This window comes from Coregonus clupeaformis, chromosome 14 (assembly GCF_020615455.1).
Source record: "Coregonus clupeaformis isolate EN_2021a chromosome 14, ASM2061545v1, whole genome shotgun sequence".
Lineage (NCBI taxonomy): Eukaryota > Metazoa > Chordata > Actinopteri > Salmoniformes > Salmonidae > Coregonus > Coregonus clupeaformis.
Window position 1 is genome coordinate 20,241,282 of NC_059205.1, and position 19,639 is coordinate 20,260,920.

Here is a 19,639-nt window from a genome sequence, read left to right on the forward strand (position 1 = left end):
AAGCCCCCCTGGCCAAACCCTCCCCTAACTCGGACGACGCTGGGCCAATTGTGTGCCGCCCTATGGGATTCCCGGTCACGGCCGGTTGTGACACAGCCTGTGATCGAACCTGGGTCCGTAGTGACGCCTCAAGCGCTGTGATGCAGTGCCTTAGACCGCTGCGCAACTCGGGAGGCTATGCTTCTGTTTTTCAATGCCAAACCCACCACTGGTGTGCGTAGCCAACGAGCTCTGTCGTCTGAACATAGCACCGCCAGGAGTTGATAAACGGCATTGTCACTTGGATTGGAACCAGTGCTATGGTCAGATTACATGAAAATAGAGCTCTTTGACCATGCACACCAGGAGTTGGATATCAAGAAGGATATCAAGGATCTGGAAATGGAGGAATGGTCTAAGATCCCTCCCAACATGTTCTCCAATCTTATAAAACATTTTAGAAAAAGGCTCAGTGTCGTTATCCTCGCAAGGGGAGGGTGCTGTAATATTGACAACAGGGTTGCCAATAATTTTGACCCCTGTCTTTTTTAGATATTTATTATTACTTAAACAACATAAAAAAAATTCTGAGCAATGATACATGATAACATACGCACGATACACACACGTACACATGGATTTTGTGTTGTAGATATGTGGTAGTAGAGTAGTGGACTGAGGGTACACACTTAATGTGTTGTGAAATCTGCTGGACCCCAGGAAGAGTAGCTTCTGCCTTGGCAACCCTACCCATATGCCTTTCCTACTGCTGGTCATACCTATACTGCCACCTGCAGGGGACATACAGTACCAGTCAAAAGTTTTAGAACACCTACTCATTCAAGGGTTTTTCTTTATTTTCACTATTTTCTACATTGTAGAATAATAGTGAAGACATCAAAACTATAAAATAACACATATGGAATCATGTAGTAACCAAGAAAGTGTTAAACAAATCAGAATATATTTTATATTTGAGATTCAAATAGCCACCCTTTGCCTTGATGACAGCTTTGCACACTCTTGGCATTCTCTCAACCAGCTTCACCTGGAATGCTTTTCCGACAGTCTTGAAGGAGTTCCCACATATGCTGAGCACTTGTTGGCTGCATTTCCTTCACTCTGCTGTCCGACTCATCCCAAACCATCTCAATTGACTTGAGGTCGGGGGATTGTGGAGGCCAGGTCATCTGATGCAGCACTCCATCACTCTCATTCTTTGTAAAATAGCCCTTACACAGCCTGGAGGTGTGTTGGGTCATTGTCCTGTTGAAAAACAAATTATTCTCCCACTAAGCCCAAACCAGATGGGATGGCGTATCGCTGCAGAATGCTGTGGTAGCCATGCTGGTTAAGTGTGCCTTGAATTCTAAATAAATCACAGACAGTCTCACCAGCAAAGCACCCCCACACCATAACACCTCCTCCATGATACAGTGGGAAATACACATGCGGAGATCATCCGTTCACCCACACCGCGTCTCACAAAGACACAGCGGTTGGAACCAAAAATCTCCAATTTGGACATATTTCCACTGGTCTAATGTCCATTGCTCGTGTTTCTTGATCCAAGCAAGTCTCTTCTTCTTATTGGTGTCCTTTAGTAGTGGTTTCTTTGCAGCAATTCGACCATGAAGGCCTGATTCACACAGTCTCCTCTGAACAGTAGATGTTGAGATGTGTCTGTTTCTTGAACTCTGTGAAGCATTTATTTGGGCTGCAATTTCTGAGGCTGGTAACTCTAATTAACTTATCCTCTGCAGCAGAGGTAACTCTGGGTCTTCCATTCCTATGATGGTCCTCATGAGAGCCAGTTTCATCATAGCGCTTGATGGTTTTTGCGATTGCACTTGAAGAAACGTTCAAAGTTCTTGAAATGTTCCGTATTGACTGACCTTCATGTCTTAAAGTAATGATGGACTGTCGTTTCTATTTGCTTATTTGAGCTGTTCTTGCCATAATATGGACTTGGTATTTTACCAAATAGGGCTATCTTCTGTATACCACCCCTACCTTGTCACAACTCAACTGATTGGCTCAAACGCATTAAGAAGGAAAGAAATTCCACAAATTAACTTTTGAGAAGGCACACCTGTTAATTGAAATGCATTCCAGGTCACTAAATCATGAAGCTAGTTGAGAGAATGCCAAGAGTGATGAAGAACATGAATGATTCCATGTGTTATTTCATCGTTTTGATGCCTTCACTATTATTCTACAATGTAAAAAATAGTACAAATAAAGAAAAACCCTTAAATGAGTAGGTGTGTCCAAACTTTTGACTGGTAGTGTATGTGCAATGTACGTATGTATCGTCTCCAGTATACACTACCGGTCCAAAGTTTAAGAACACCTACTCATTCAATGGTTTTTCTTTATTTTTACTATTTTCTACATTGTAGAATAATAGTGAAGACATCACAACTATGAAATAACACATATGGAATCATGTAGTAACCAAAAAAGTGTTAAACAAATCAAAATATATTTTATATTTCAGATTCTTCAAATAGCCACCCTTTGCCTTGATGACAGCTTTGCACACTCTTTGCATTCTCTCAACCAGCTTCATGAGGTAGTCACCTGGAATGCATTTCAATTAACAGGTGTGCCTTCTTAAAAAGTTAATTTGTGGAATTTCTTTCCTTTTTAATGCGTTTAAGCCAATCAGTTGTGCTGTGACAAGGTAGGGGGGTATACAGAAGATAGCCCTATTTGGTAAAAGACCAAGTCCATATTATGGCAATAACAGCTGAAATAAGCAAAGAGAAACGACAGTCCATCATTACTTTAAGACATGAATGTCAGTCAATACGGAACATTTCAAGAACTTTGAACGTTTCTTCAAGTGCAGTCACAAAAACCATCAAGCGCTATGATGAAACTGGCTCTCATGAGGACCGCCACAGGAATGGAAGACCCAGAGTTACCTCTGCTGCAGTGGATAAGTTCATTAGAGTTACCAGCCTCAGAAATTGCAGCCCAAGTAACAGACACATCTCAACATCAACTGTTCAGAAGAGACTGCGTGAATCAGGCCTTCATGGTCGAATTGCTGCAAAGAAACCACTACTAAAGGAAACCAGTAAGAAGAAGAGACTTGCTTGGGCCAAGAAACACGAGCAATGGACATTAGACCGGTGGAAATGTGTCCTTTGGTCTGGAGTCCAAATTTGATATTTTTAGTTCCAACCGCCGTGTCTTTGTGAGACGCGATGTGGGTGAACGGATTTCCCACCGTAAAGCATGGAGGAGGAGGTGTTATGGTGTGGGGGTGCTTTGCTGGTGACACTGTCTGTGATTTATTTAGAATTCAAGGAACACTTAACCAGCATGGCTACAGCAGCATTCTGCAGCAATACGCCATCCCATCTGGTTTGGGCTTAGTGGGACTATCATTTGTTTTTCGACAGGACAATGACCCAACACACCTCCAGGCTGTGTAAGGGCTATTTTACCAAGAAGGAGAGTGATGGAGTCCTGCATCAGATGACCTGGCCTCCACAATCCCCCGACCTCAACCAAATTGTGATGGTTTGGGATGAGTCGAAACGCAGAGTGAAGGAAAAGCAGCCAACAATTGCTCAGCATATGTGTGAACTCCTTCAAGACTGTTGGAAAAGCATTCCAGGTGAAGCTGGTTGAGAGAATGCCAAGTGTGCAAAGCTGTCATCAAAGCAAAGGGTGGCTATTTGAAGAATCTCAAATATAAAATATATTTTGATTTGTTTAACACTTTTTGGGTTATTACATGATTCCATATGTGTTTTTTCATAGGTTTGAAGTCTTCACTATTATTCTACAATGCAGAAAATAGTAAAAAATAATGAAAAACCCTTTAATGAGTAGGTGTTCTAAAACTTTGGACCGGTAGTGTATGTGACAGTGATGTATTATTGTTTTTCCAGTCACCCCAGATGTCACTATCCAGCCTGAGAGTGATCTGCCCAGAGAGGGAGGGAAGTTCCACCTGCAGTGCATTGCCAACGGAAACCCTGAGTAAGACACACACACACACACAAGCAAACACCCCTACACATACTCTCATGAACAACACATACACAAACATACACTGCAGGTTCTGTGCTGCATTATAGATGAACCTGCCTTGGACCAGTCAGTCTATTGATCGGCTCCTCTCCTCTCGTCCTCCTGTCTACCCCTTTCTCCCCCTCTCATTCTCTCTCTCCCCCCTGCATCCCAAATGGCACCCTATTCCCCATAAGGCTCTGGTCAGAAGTAGTACACTATCTAGAGAATAGGGTGCCATTTGGGATGCACCCTACAGTGCATTCGGAAAGTATTCAGACCCCTTTACTTTTTCCACATTCAAATGGATTAAAAAAAAAAAATCCCTCATCAATCTACACACAATACCCCATATAAAAAAGCAAAAACAGGTTTTTAGAAATGTTTGTCAATTTATAAAAAATTAAGTATTCAGACCCTTTACTCAGTACCTTGTTGAAGAATCTTTGGCAGCGATTACAGCCTCGAGTCTTCTTGGGTATGACGCTACAAGCTTGGCACACCTTTTTTGGGGGAGTTTCTCCCATTCTTCTCTGCAGATCCTCTCAAGCTCTGTCAGGTTGGATGGGGAGCGTTGTTTTCAGGTCTCTCCAGAGATGTTTGATCGGGATCAAGTCCGGGCTCTGGCTGGACCACTCAAGGGAATTCAGAGACTTGTCCCGAAGCCACTCCTGTGTTGTCTTGGCTGTGTGCTTAGGGTCGTTGTCCTGTTGGAAGGTGAACCTTCGCCCCAGTTTGAGGTCCAGTGCGCTCTGGAGCAGGTTTTCATCAAGGATCTCTCTATACTTTGCTCCGTTCATCTTTCCCTCGATCCTGACTAGTCTCCCAGTCCCTGCCACTGAAAAACATCCCCAAAGCATGATGCTGACACCACCATGCTTCACCGTAGGGATGGTGCCAGGTTTCCTCCAGACGTGACACTTGGCATTCAGGCCAAAGAGTTCAATCTTGGTTTCATCAGACCAGAGAATCTTGTTTCTCATGGTCTGAGAGTCTTTAGATCCCTTTTGGTAAACTCCAAGCGGGCTGTCATGTGCCTTTTACTGAGGAGTGGCTTCCGTCTGGCCACTCTACCATAAAGGCCTGACCAAGGCCTGACCAAGGCCCTTCTCCCCCGATTGCTCAGTTTGGCAAGAATGATGGAGGCCACTGTGTTCTTGGGAACCTTCAATGCTGCATACATGTTTTGGTACCCTTCACCAGATCTGTGCCTCGACTCAAACCTGTCTCTGAGCTCTAAGGACAATGTCTTCGACCTAATGGCTTAGTTTTTGCTCTGACATGCACTGGCAACTGTGGGACCTTATATAGACAGGTGTGTGCCTTTCCAAATCATGTCCAATCAATTTAATTTACCACAGATAGACTCCAATGAAGTTGTAGAAACATCTCAAGGATGATCAATGGAAACAGGATGCACCTGAGCTCAATTTTCGAGTCTCATAGCAAAGGGTCTGAATACTTATGTAAATAAGGTATTTTCTGTTTCTAAAAACCTGTTTTCACTTTGACATTATGGGGTATTGTGTGTAGATTGATGAGGAACATTTTTAATGTAATCAATTTTAGAATAAGGCTGTAACGTAACAAAATGTGGAAAAAGTGAAGGGGTCTGAATACTTTCCAAATGCACTGTATGTCTCCCTCTATCTCCCCATCACTGATCTCTCTCTCACCCTGTCACTCACACTCACTCAACCCAATGTCTTTTCTGTCACAGCCTCGTCGAATCTTCCCGTCTTCCTTCTCGTCCTCACCAATAATTCTCTTCTATCTTGCTTTGCACCTTTTCCGCCCCCATCCTCCCCCATCCCTCCTCTCTTTGCTCTCCTTTAAGGTTATGCGTCAGCCTGTCACAGCCTCTCCAGTCACAGAATGCGTCCCAAATGGCAACCCATTCCCTATAAAATGCACTACACTTGACCAGGGTCCATAGGGCTCTGGTCAAAAGTAGTGCACTATTTAGGGAATAGGGTGCCATTTAGGATGCACCCAGAGTACTTCGGATAGTCTGTCTGAATAGACAGCCGGTGTGTGAGTGGCAGGGGAACAGATAGAGAGAGGGGAGAAGAGCTCAGCACATGCATATCCCTAAGAGGCCGCACAACATCAGAATATCTAACAGGCCGGCATAGAAGGCAGGGATAGAGGGATGGGGGAGGGGAAAATAGTATTTCTCTTTTGAAACTTTTGTTTGTTTAATGTTAACTGTACATTTGTGATTGTTTATTTCACTTGCTTTGGCAATGTTAATGTATGTTTCCCATGCCAATAAATCCCTTTTGAATTGGAGAGGGAGAGGGAGAGGGAGAGGGAGAGGAAGAGGGAGAGGGAGAGGTAGAGGTAGAGGAAGAGGGAACATGCACAGCTCCTTGGGCCGAAGGACTAATGACCAGTCAGATACAGTCTGGGTCTCAGCTGTCAATCAAATACAATCACCATGGCAACATATCTGCTGCTCTAAATCTGACCCACCGTTTCTCGCAGACAAACTGACGCTGATGAAGTTTCACATTTAACTGCATAATATAATCAGAAAACGTTTTATTACAACGATACGGCTTGTTTCTGAGAATGTCTTGACGTGATGAACAAGAGCTATTTCAAGACGCTCTAATTAAATAAAATGGAATGTACCCCCTCTACTGGAGGACTATCGCGCTGAATTCCATTCCATTCAATTACATTACATAACATTCCGTTCCAGTCCTATCTATTTGATCAGCAGACCCTGAAGTGCTTGCAATTGCATACCATTTCCGTATTAGTAGTCAGTTATAAACCTCAGTCCATTCTGTAACACAGTTATACCCAGATGATAGCTTTACATGGTGTAGCCTTAGCACATTATTGCACACTTGGCACTCAATCCATATACACACATGAAACATAACCATACACACTATTCACTCTATGTAATGAACAAACAGTGCCTAAGGGAAAGTATTCATACCCCTTGACTTATTCCACATTTTGTTGTGTTACAGCCTGAATTCAAAAATTGCTATTTTTTCTCACCCATCTGCACAAAGTGAAAACATGTTTTAGAAATGAAATTCAGAAATATCTCATTTACATAAGTATTCACACCCCTGAGTCAATACATGTTAAAATCACCTTTGGCAACAATTACAGCTGTGAGTCTTTCTGGATAAGTCTCTAAGAGCTTTGCACACCTGTATTGTACAATATTTGCACGTTATTCTTGAGAAAAAAAAACGCTCTGTCAAGTTAGTTGTTGATCATTGCTAGACAGCTATTTTCAAGTCTTGTCATAGATTTTCAAGCTGATTTAAGGCAAAACTGTAACTAGGCCACTCAGGAACATTCAGTATCGTCTTGGTAAGCAACTCATGTGCATATTTGGCCTTGTGTTTTAGGTTATTGTCCTGCTGAAAGGTGAATTTGTCTCCCAGTGACTGTTGGAAAGCAGACTGAACCAGGTTGAACTCTAGGATTTTGCCTGTGCTTAGATCTATTCCGTTTATTTTTATCCCCAAAAAACTCCCTAGTTTATTAAAAAAATACCTTATTTACATAAGTATTCAGACCCTTTGCTATGAGACTCGAAATTGAGCTCAGGTGCATCCTGTTTCCATTGATCATCCTTGAGATGTTTCTACAACTTGATTGGAGTCCACCTGTGGTAAATTCAATTGATTGGACATGATTTGGAGAGGCACACACCTGTATACATTTACATAAGTATTCAGACCCTTTACTCAGTACTTTGTTGAAGCACCTTTGGCAGCGATTAAGGCCTCGAGCCTTCTTGGTTATGACACTACAAGCTTGGCACACCTGTATTTGGGGAGTTTCTCCCATTTTTCTCTGCAGATCCTCTCAAGCTCTGTCAGGTTGGATGGGAAGCGTCGCTGCACAGCTATTTTCAGGTCTCTGTAGGTCAGCTGGTAGAGCATGGCGCTTGTAACGCCAAGGTAGTGGGTTCGATCCTCGGGACCACCCAAAAAAATTAAATAATGTATGCACACATGACTGTAAGTCGCTTTTGGATAAAAGCGTCTGCTAAATGGCATATTATATTATTATTATATTATAGATGTTCGATCGTGTTCAAGTCCGGGCTCTGGCTGGGCCACTCAAGGACATTCAGAGACTTGTCCCGAAGCCACTCCTGCGTTGTCCTGAAGCCAGGATCGTTGTCCTGTTGGAAGGTGAACCTTCAACCCAGTCTGAGGTCCTGAGTGCTCTGGAGCAGGATTTCATCAAGGATCTCTCTGTACTTTGCTCCATTCATCTTTCCCTCGATCCTGACTAGTCTCCCAGTCCCTGCCGCTGAAAGACATCCCCTCAGCATGACGCTGCCACCACCATGCTTCACTGTAGGGATGGTGCCATCCCACGGGGGGCCAGTATGAAAAAAATAATATATATATATATTCACTAACTGTAAGTCGCTCTGGATAAGAGCGTCTGCTAAATGACTAAAATGTAAATGTAAATGTGCCAGGGTTCCTCTTGACGTAACGCTTGGCATTCAGGGCATAGAGTTCAATCTTGGTTTCATCATCCTTTAGGTGCCTTTTGGCAAACTCCAAGTGGGCTGTCATGTGCCTTTTACTGAGTAGTGGATAAGAAATGGATTGAATACTTATTGACTCAAAAGATTTCAGCTTTTAATTTTTTATTTGTTTTTTAAAAAAATTATAGAAACATAATTCCACTTTGACATTATGGGGTATTGTGTGTAGGCCAATGACACAAAATCTCAATTTAATCAATTTTAAATTCAGGCTGTAACACAACAAAATGTGGAAAAAGTCAAGGGGTGTGAATATTTTCTAAAGGCACTGTATGTACCAACATATACAGGTGTGGAATCATAATTTGACCAGTTTCTTCACAGTTGTAAAATAATCCTGCAGCAGGAGGATTTGATTATTCAAAAAAAAAAGTGATACTTTTTAAACAGGAAATTTGTTTTGATAGGCTACGGTAGGCAATAGTTTAGGTGTTCCCTACGGGTGCATTTCGGATACACTTGTATGTCGTAGGGGAGACCAATATATTTTGTTATTAAGCTATATAAAATAACGGTTGTTGATGTGTATGGCTGCATTTCAGATACATTCTGGTACATTTCAATGTCACAGTAGTAGGACCTACAGTAGAAGGACATTTATTCTGTCTGGTGCTTTAGCATTTGAGCGAGAGAGAAAGAGAACTGCGGGTTTTCAATGAATTTATGTAAATCATGAGGCTCATTTGAATTTCCTGCGGTGCAGGAAAATTCTCAGCAACAACAGAGTGATCAAATTAAGATACCACATCTGTAAGTATAAGGGAAAGATTAACTCTGTAGATATTCATATGCCCCTAAAATGGATTCATCACATCAACAAATCCAGTAATACAATACTCATATTACATAATTGATTCCTGTATCACACTTGTTCTGACTGGTAAACAGTCAGTTCTGCTGCATGTATGTTGCCCACAGTCCATTTTTTAAATTCTAATCTCTTTTCTCTTTGTCCACTCTCGTTCTGTCTGTCGTGTCTGTCTGTCTCTTTCTCTCTCTCTCTCTCTATCTCTCTATCTCGCCCTCTCTCTCTCTCAGGCCTATCTCGTACGTGTGGCAGAAGAAGGATGGAGAGCTCCCTCCGCTGGCCAAGGTGGATGGTAGTGTCCTGCGCTTTGAGATGCTCAACAAATCAGACAACGGCGTGTACCTTTGTCAGGCCGACAATGGCATCGGGAATGTGCAGGGACAGTACACACTGTTGGTGCAAGGTACTGACCATAGAAAGAGAGGAGGAGAGAGAGAAAAAGGGAGAGAGAGAGGGTGATGGTAGAAAAGCAGCTTGTCCAGGGCAGAATGTTATATTTCTTCTTCCTTCATCATTTTTTATTTATTTCTGTTGCTGTGTGGTTTCTACTACTACTTTTACTTTCACGTTTCTTTTCTGATTTTATTTACATTTCTTTTCTGTTTATTTCTCTTTATCCACCACACCATCCACCTCGCGCTTCACTCCTTCGCTTTTTTGCTACACATCCATCCTGTACACCGTGCCAATGTCTCGCCTTTCTTTCTCTCTATCTACTCCTCCGCTCTAACTACCTCTCCATATTCCCTTCATGTCTTCTCCTTTATCCAAGACCTGACAGATGATTCAAACTACCTCTTCCCTACCTCTTTCTATCTACCCTCCTCTTCTCCGACCTCTGACTCCCCCCCTCCCTCTCTTTTTCACGATTCTTTCTCTCAATCCCCATCTCTTATGCCAACAATGTCTGGCTCTGGGTCTGGGTTGTCTGACTCTGTGTCCCTACCTGCCACTTCTCCTCCTGCTATCTTCTCCTTCTCTATCCCTTACCCATCTGACCTCACTATCACCCCTTCTTCCCCTTCTTCCTCCTCTTCATCCCCCTCTACCTCTTCTCTCTCTCCCTCTCTCTCTCCCTCTCCTCCTCCTGTCAATGTTCCATCTACCTCTCTTTCCAACTCTCTCTTCCCTGATCTTCCACTGTCTCAGGAACCCCTTCCCCCCACATCCTCCTCCTCCTCCTCCTCCTCCCCCTCTTCTTCTTCCTCCTCTTCTTCCCCTCGTCCTACCAGCATTACTCCCTCTGTCGCTCCCCCCTCCTCGGTCTCCCTCACTCCCTCCTCAGTTCCCATACAGCTGAATGGAGTTTACAGTTTCACAGGTAAATTATCTCAGTTACACACTCAGACAGTATGTATACACACACACACACACACACACACTGGCATTAACAGTTGTACCGTCACGAACAAACACATTCATAGACTCTCAGAGATCCTAATAGTATCATAATTGCACTGTGGGTAAACAAGAAATGCAGTTTGTAGAGTCTACATCAACATTGACCAGGTACACTTTACTGAGGAAGGTGTAGACATTGCATGTGACCAGGACTTCTCATCAAAGGGCATTTGGGAGTAGGGTGAAGTTCCCCCTAGACACTGATCTTGGGTCAGTTTCACTTTTCCCCCACTAAGGTTAGGATTGGGAAGGGAAAGCTGATCCTAGATCTGTACCTAGGGGAAACTTTACCCCGGAGCAGGCATTTCATTTTCAACAACACTCACCCCTTCACTGTTTTCATATTTTCTATTTTTTCATTTTTCTCCTGTTTTTGTCCTCCTTCATTCTGACCCCCTTACACTCGCGTGTCCATGTCTCACTCGTCTAACCATCCATCCATCCATCCATCCATCCATCCATCCACCTCCATCTATTGAGGAGATGGTCCAGACAATATTGCAGGTATTTTTTTTCACAGTCACCTGTCTGTCTGTCTCTGTCTCAATTTGTCTGTCTGTCTGTCTGTCTGTCTGTCTGTCTGTCTGTCTGTCTGTCTGTCTGTCTGTCCATTTTCCTCTGCCTCAAATAAAGAAAGTAGTAGTGTGGGGACAGTGTGAACTGAACTCTCTAATAAATGCTTTCATACTCTTCTTCCCCCACATACAATGCATTCGGAAAGTATTCAGACCCCTTGACTTTTTCCACATTTTGTTACTTATTCTAAAATTGATTAAATAAAACATTTTCCTCTTCAATGTGCACACAATACCCCATAATGCCAAAGCGAAAACAGGTTTTAAGAAAAGAAAAAATATATATATATTTACATAAAGATTCAGACCCTTTGCTATGAGACTCGAAATTGAGCTCAGGTGAATCCTGTTTCCATTGATCATCATTGAGATGTTTCTACAAGTTGATTGGAGTCCACCTGTGGTATATTCAATTGATTGGACATGATTTGTAAAGGCACACACCTGTCTATATAAGGTCCCACAGTTGACAGTGCATGTCAGAGCTAAAACCAAGCCATGAGGTCAAAGGAATTGTCCGTAGAGCTCTGAGACAGGATTGTGTCAAGGCACAGAACTGGGGAAGGGTACCAAAAAATGCCTGCAGCATTGAAGGTCCCCAAGAACACAGTGGCCTCCATCATTCTTAAATGGAAGAAGTTTGGAACTTCCAATAATCTTCGTAGAGCTGGCCGCCCGGCCAAACTGAGCAATCGGGGGAGAAGGACCTTGGTCAGGGAGGTGACCAAGAACCGGATGGTCACTCTGACAGAGCTCTAGAGTTCCTCTGTGGAGATGGGAGAATCTTCCAGAAAGACAACCATCTCTGCAGCACTCCACCAATCAGGCCTTTATGGTAGAGTGGCCAGACGGAAGCCACTCCTCAGTAAAAGGCACATGACAGCCCGCTTGGAGTTTGCTAAAAGGGACCTAAAGACTCTCAGACCATGAGAAACAAGATTCTCTGGTCTGATGAAAACAAGATTGAACTCTTTGGCCTGAATGCCAAGCATCACATCTGGAGGAAACTTGGCACCATCCCTACGGTGAAGCATGGTGGTGGCAGCAGGGACTGGGAGACTAGTCAGGATCGAGGGAAAGATGAACTGCGCAAAGTACAGAGAGACCTGCTCCAGAGTGCTCAGGACCTCAGACTGGGAAGGTTCACCTTCCAACAGAACAACGACCCTAAGCACACAGCCAAGCCAACGCAGGAGTGGCTTAGGGACAAGTCTCTGAATGTCCTTGAGTGGCCCAGCCAGAGCCCTGACTTGAACCTGATCGAACATCTCTGGAGAGACCTGAAAATAGCTGTGCAGCGACGCTCCCCATCCAACCTGACGGAGCTTGAGAGGATCTGCAGAGAAGAATGGGAGAAACACCCCAAATTCAAAAAGTAAATGCGTCTGAATACTTTCCGAATGCACTGTACATATTGTTTTCTTTCTCTGACCTGCTCTCCAGCTCTCTCTCACACACACACACACACACACACACCCCTCTATAGTACCCCGTACATACATAAACATGCACCTTTAAGTGGTCTGAGTCTGTAACACTGTGTGTGTGTGTAATATGCAAGGGCCAGGCTCAGAGGTTGCTGTCTTGTCTCATGGTTCCTGGCTGCGTTCCAAATGGCACCCTATTTCCTAGATACGTGCACTACTTGTGACCAGATGCCTATGGGTTTCCCTATGGGCCCTTCTCAAAAGTAGTGCATTATGTAGGAAATATGGTTCCATTTGGGACACCGTCCCTGTCTCATTTCCCTGGTGGTGCTGACAGCAGGATTTATGTGTTAATTCACAATACTGCCTCCTCAGCAAGGACTCTCTCTCTCTTTCACCTCCTCACTGGTCTCCCCCCTGCCGTGCTTCTCTCTCTTCTCTCTGACGGACGCTACCAGTCAGGGGCCTCCCTCTCTCCTCCTCTCCTCCCATGTGTTTGGCTCTTGGTTGGCTGTGGCTGCGTCCCAAATGTCATCCTATTGCCTGTGTAGTGCACTACTTTGGACCAGAGCCCATAAGGATCACCATAGGGCTCTGGTCAAAAGCAGTGCACTACATAGGGAATAGGATGACATTTGTGACACAGACTGTTGGCTGTGTCCCTCTTATCTCTCTCCCTTGGTTTCTTATCAAGGCATCGTGTGGTGGTGCCACTCAATTTACTAGAATCCTCTGTATCGTCCTTTTGTATCTCAGTCTCTCTGTGCTTTATGTGTTATAGTCTTTGGTCTTACAGTTCTATAGCTACATCAGGGTGACTGTCTGTCAACGTGACAGTGGGTTTGATAGAGGGTTTGAACCAAAGCCATGCAAAGTTAAAGAGGTGTTTAGTGAGCTACCAGATACAATTAATATCATATTTTCTGTGGAAGAGAGAGTGGTGTAGTTTGATGATAAGCCCCTAACATACGCTAAGCACTCCGCCTGGTAGATTATGGGATCGTCCCAAATGGCACCGAATTCCCTATGTAGTGGGCCCTGGTCAAAAGTAGTGTACTATGTTGGGAATAGTGTGCCATTTAAGACGCAGCCTACATTACACATCACCCACATGAGGAAAACTTCTAGCAAAGGTCCCCATGGATGCATAAAGGAATGTGCTTTATACTTTTAATGACTTTTTTATGTTCCATTCGGTTTAATGCATCTGGTGTATTCATGCGTTTTTTTATTTTGCATGGCTTTCTCATCCCTTTCTTTGGGTTTAGTTTAGTTTGTAATGTTTCCGTTTTTAGACTAATGCTGTGTCTTTCCCTCTTATCTCTCCTCTCTCTCCCTTTCTCTCTGCCTTTCTCTCTGCCTTTCTCTCTGCCTTTCTCTCTCCTTTTCTCTCTCCCTTTCTCTCTCCCTTTCTCTCTGCCTTTCTCTCTGCCTTTCTCTCTCCCTTTCTCTCTCCCCTTCTCTCTCCCCTTCTCTCTCCTTTTCTCTCTCCCTTTCTCTCTCCCTTTCTCTCTCCCTTTCTCTCTGCCTTTCTCTCTCCCTTTCTCTCTCCCTTTCTCTCTCCCTTTCTCTCTGCCTTTCTCTCTCCCTTTCTCTCTCCCTTTCTCTCTCCCTTTCTCTCTCTTCTGTCCCTCTCCCTTTCTCTCTCTCTGTCTCACTCTCTCTATATATATCTGTCTCTCTCCCTTCTGTCCCTCTCTTTCCTCTCTCGTCCCCTCTCTCTCTCTCTCTTGCTCTCTCCCTATTCTGTCTCTCTCGTTCTCTCTCTCTCTCTCTCTCTCTCCCCCTCTTGTCTTTCTCCCTCTCTCTCGCTCTCTCTCGCTCAGACCCCACTGCCATGTCTACCTCTTCAGGAGTGGACCATGCTGTGATTGGAGGAGTGGTGGCGGTCATCGTCTTCATCCTGCTCTGTCTTCTCATCGTCTTGGGCAGATACCTCATCAGACACAAAGGTGACCCTTGACCCTTACCTTAACATATACCCCCACTCAAGAGGAGGCTCTTGGGAGGAGCTATAGGAGGACGGGCTCATTGTAATGGCTGGAATTGAATCAATGCAACAGTATCAAACATATGGAAACCACATTTGACTTCGTTCCATTTATTCCATTCCAGCCATTATGATGAGCCCATCCTCCTATAGCTCCTGCCACCAGCCTCCACTGCCCCACTCATAATCACTTCTCATTCCCCTCCAAGACCATTGCTTTTCTAATTCAAATGTAGTCATTGTAGTTATTTCACTATTTCTCCATAGTTCAATTTCCTCTCCACTGCTACTCTAGGATGGGCACCAGTCTGTTTGTGCTAACATTCTGCTCCTTGCCACTCCATGTCATGGCAAACATGTTTGCCATGTATGTTTGGCATATGACACAGAGTACAAGGAGTGGAATGTTAGCAGAAAACTGGTCTGTATTTCAGGCTACTGCTACTCTACTTCCATTGATTCCAAACCCAGTGTCATCATTACAGAGATTCTATATGTAATTCTGTGGTTGTTATCACTCCACTCCAAGCCCATTGTGATACGCTACATCTCTCCACTCCTACATCACTTATTCTGTAACCTCTGACCCTAGGGTCTGTCTGTGTCTGTATCCACAGGGACATATCTTACCCTTGGCACACCCACAAACACACACGCACGGACACCCGCAGGCACGCACACGCACACACCTCTGACCCACGGTCTGTCTGTGTCCACAGGGACATATCTTACCCATGAGGCAAAGGGCTCCGACGATGCTCCCGATGCCGACACGGCTATCATCAATGCCGAGGGCGGCCATTCCGGAGCGGAGGACAAGAAAGAGTACTTCATCTAGGGAGGGGTTGGGGAGGGGGGAGAGGAGCGCCTCCATTTGTCTTCACAAGCTTCAGTTCTTCACAGCAGCCAGAGGGGGAGGAGTAGGGGACAGACAGACAGACAGACAGACAGACAGGGCAATGGGGAAATGGAAGGAAATATAAGATTCAGAAGTACTGAGACTGACAAGAAAAACAGAAAAGCTTCACCCGGTAGGCCTGTATTGAAAACAGGGAAGTGCGATTATTTGCATTTATATACATGACCTCATGTCCACTGACACACACACACACTACGCGTTACGTTTCACTGACACACTGTTACGAGACACACGTCCTATTCATGCACACATGAACATCCAAACCTACACATGTAACATGATCATAGTAATGCATAGTAATGTTCGATTTCTTGATTGAAGAGGAAAAACATTTTTTTTATACATACAGTACATATACATGTTTCATTAACATTCAACTGTCAGTGACACAAATGCAAAATTGTGCTCCACATATTATTGCAAAATTGTAATTGACATTCAAGCATGTCATGCTGAAATACAGTTTCAGATCCCCAAACACTGTCCCCCATCCATTTATCCATACCACTCCTCCCACTCATCTGTCTTTCATTTTCCCTTTTTCGTTCTCTCTATTCTATCACTCCCCACATAGACTCCTACAGACCAGGACACACACTATACGACATTCTTCTATTCAGAATTCAGAAATCTGTCTAAAATCAATCAACAACTGCTGTACATAACCTCTCTCTCTTTCCCGTCTCTCTCTGTCACATATATACACACACACACACACACACACACACTACCCAAACACACACACTACCACACACACACACAAACAAACAAACAAACAAACAAGCAAGCAGACAAATACAAGCCCTATTCCCTACATAGTGCATTACTTTTGACCAGGGCCCATTGTAACATGAGGGCAACAGAATCTAAACACATCACAATACAATGCAACAGGGGTTCTCAAAGTATGAATATTACTAACAACAACAGATTAAACTAATTTTGGCCAAGGGATCCGTGGAATAAGTTTAGAGGGTGTAATACAATACAATGTAATATTATGAATCTACAATTCATGAATCTACAAAAATAGTTCTTGTATTCACCCAATGTTTTTTTTTTTTTTTTTTTTTACATAAATGCACTGTAATTTAAGCTGTAAAACTGCTAAGTTCTCTCTGCCTCATGTCAACATTTGTAGAATTGCAGGATATTACATTTAAAGCTGCAACAGCAAGAACTCTCTCTGCCCCATGATGAAATGTGTAGAATTGCAGGAAATGAGCATGAAAACTGCTATGTTTTCTCTCCGATGCCAAGAGGCGGGCCTTTAAAATGTTGCTTTCCAGGGCCTGAGACATGATTCGTCCAGTCATGCACTGCCGAAGTCATAGTAAAACTAATTGTATGCTAAATTTATCTAACTCGAGTTGTGTTCTGATTATGAATTTGCTATCACAAAAGGGGTCCCTGGATACAATACAATACAACCCCTACACAGTACCACACAACACACCCCATGCAAAAACAGCATCCCTGTACGGTCACAGTGCGGGATTCCGATATAAATATATAAATATATATATATAATTATATAGCATTCTTTTTACTCAGAAAACAAAAAAAGGTTTGGTGTTCTGTAAATACACTATAATTTCCTCTCTCTCTCTTTCTCACCCCTCCTCTCTCTCTTTCTCTCTCGCTCTATCTCCTCCCCCTCCTACCCTACATGTCCCTCCTTCTGTTACTAACTGCAGTACAGTATATAATCTAAAGCCTGCCTGTTTTTACTAATACTGAGTGAAAAATATCAATATCTCAGAAAATTTATGTTGCAATGAAAACTTAAAAGTACTACAAATATTTGGATGAATTCTGTTTTGATCCTTCTGTTTTGATTATTTTGTTCTGGTGTTTACTTACTGTCAGTGTTAACTGTTTTCAGTGTCTGTTGGTCAGTCCAGGAGTTCATATTGTTATGATTTAATTATGATTATGACTATCTTCTGCTATCTGTTTTCTTTATTTCGGTTGTTATCACTGAGTGGTACTGTAGTAGCTCTAATGAATATAATTATACCACATCGCTTCTATCCTGCTGCTGCATTCTGGAATGCTCTCTCTGGCCAACCACCAGCTAGTAAACTCATGCTGTAATGACATCACTTAATGTAAGAGGCTAATACAGTCACTGCACCTTTTAAAATGACATCATTCCCTGCAATCTAATTAAAGAGGCCAGCCAGGTTTGCAGGCAGCAGTTAACCAGGGTACAGTTCAGTGGGCAGGGCACTCTCTGCTTCAGGCATACATACTGACACTGAACTTCATCTCTCTCTCTCTCTCTCTCTCTCTCTCTCTCTCTCTCTCTCTCTCTCTCTCTCTGGAGCTTTCTCTCTCTCTCTCTCTCTCTGAGCTTTCTCTTAATTTTATTTACCAGTCTCCCACACACACTCATTTAAATAATGTCATAACTAGCTAGAGCATTACTAGATTTGCTCGCTCAGTGAGCTATTGTCCAATGCGGCCTGCCAACGCGCTAGCCTGACGTCTGGCTGGACACCAGGGGTCCGTTCTGTTGCTGTTGTTATAGAATTGTCATACCAGTAGACAGTTAATTCCATCTGTGGTCGTTTTGTACACCTAGGGAATGATCAGGGATTGCTTCCATCTCATCCCCCATTGCCATTTTGCCACTGGGCTGTTGTGAATGGGAATAGCCATAGAGATAATAGAGCCACATCCTATCTATACCATGGCCTCTTCTGTGACAGCATGGGCAGCACCATTGAGCCCTCTATCCATTTCTATGCGATCTCTATGGGAATAGCTAGTCTAGTGAGTCTTTTGTCATAATAAACTACAGTATACAGCCTCTGGGGAGAGAAAGAGATGTCTGCAGACCGAAATGGGGGCATTGTGTCAGTCACTCACAATGCGTTTATTTGGCTCGCTCACTTTTTCCATTTGATGAGTTGCATTTTCTAGGTAATCCCAATTTTACGTAACCTTTGACCTTTTAACTGATGACGAGGTGGAACCAGGAATGTCTGAACGAAGGATAATAGTAGGCCTACTTACTGTATGTTTCGAACTGGACCTGTATTTGCTCATATCTAGCGTCCTGTCCTAGCTGTATAAGTTATGTGATCGCATGAAAAGGCTGCATGAGAAAAGGTGGAGCATACTATAGCTTTGACCAACCATGAGAACCGTTGTTGACAAGCCCCTATATGAGACGACCAACCGACTGATGGAGGTGTTTGATGGCTTGTCCATAGAATTAGAATCATTCTAGTCATATGGGCTTTCCCTACTCCCCAGTCTGCAGACATCTATTATATTCTAGAACACTCCACAACTGCATATGTGTGCAGTTACAGCTTTCTGCCACCAGGTGTCAGTGACAAGCATCTGTTTTTCTTGCTTTGGACCACGCTGTCTTACCCCTATTTACATTTTAGTCATTTAGCAGATGCTCTTATCCATGTTTTTTTATTTTTCATACGTGGGAATTGAACCCACAACCCTGGCATTGCAAACGCCATGCTCTACCAACTGAGCTACATCCCTGCCGGCCATTCCCTCCCCTACTCTGGACGACGCTGTTGTGCACCGCCCCATGGGTCTCCCGGTCGCGGCCGGCTACGACAGAGCCTGGATTCGAACCAGGATCTCTAGTGGCACAGCTAGCACTGCGATGCAGTGCCTTAGACCACTGCGCCACTCGGGAGGTATCTATCACCTGTCCACCTTTCTGATCTCTTTCCTGTACCAGTGGTGGGGGAAATCTCTTTCTCCACTGCTCTCTCTCTTCTTATTTTGTAGTATGTTATCTTCAAGAATAGATTTAAAAATTATGTTTATTTTTTAAAGAAAGGTGTGCATACTTTTAAATGTATTACTTTCAATTCAATTGATAATCATTTTTTTCTTTTTTTATGAATAGATGTTCAATATTTGAAGGTTAGAGAGTAGTTTGGCGTATCTTATTGTTTCGACATCCGCCATTTCTATATAATTTCATG

The 19,639-nt window shown here is 43.5% G+C and overlaps 1 protein-coding gene across 3 annotated transcripts in view; it reads left to right on the plus strand.

Moving 5' to 3' along the window:
- LOC121581285 (cell adhesion molecule 3) overlaps window positions 1–16,409 on the plus strand; it is a 73,068-nt gene extending 56,659 nt beyond the window's left edge. The window contains exons 7-12 of one of the 3 annotated variants that reach the window (XM_041896803.2): window positions 3,888–3,978; window positions 9,590–9,762; window positions 10,132–10,680; window positions 11,244–11,264; window positions 14,589–14,714; window positions 15,472–16,409. In XM_041896803.2, coding sequence (XP_041752737.1) covers window positions 3,888–3,978; window positions 9,590–9,762; window positions 10,132–10,680; window positions 11,244–11,264; window positions 14,589–14,714; window positions 15,472–15,590 — 1,079 coding nt within the window. In that variant the 3' untranslated portion in view covers window positions 15,591–16,409. The remainder of the gene's footprint in view (window positions 1–3,887; window positions 3,979–9,589; window positions 9,763–10,131; window positions 10,681–11,243; window positions 11,265–14,588; window positions 14,715–15,471) is intronic. The other 2 variants (XM_041896804.2, XM_041896806.2) reach the window with 2 other exon arrangements.
- The last annotated feature ends 3,230 nt before the right edge of the window (window positions 16,410–19,639 follow it).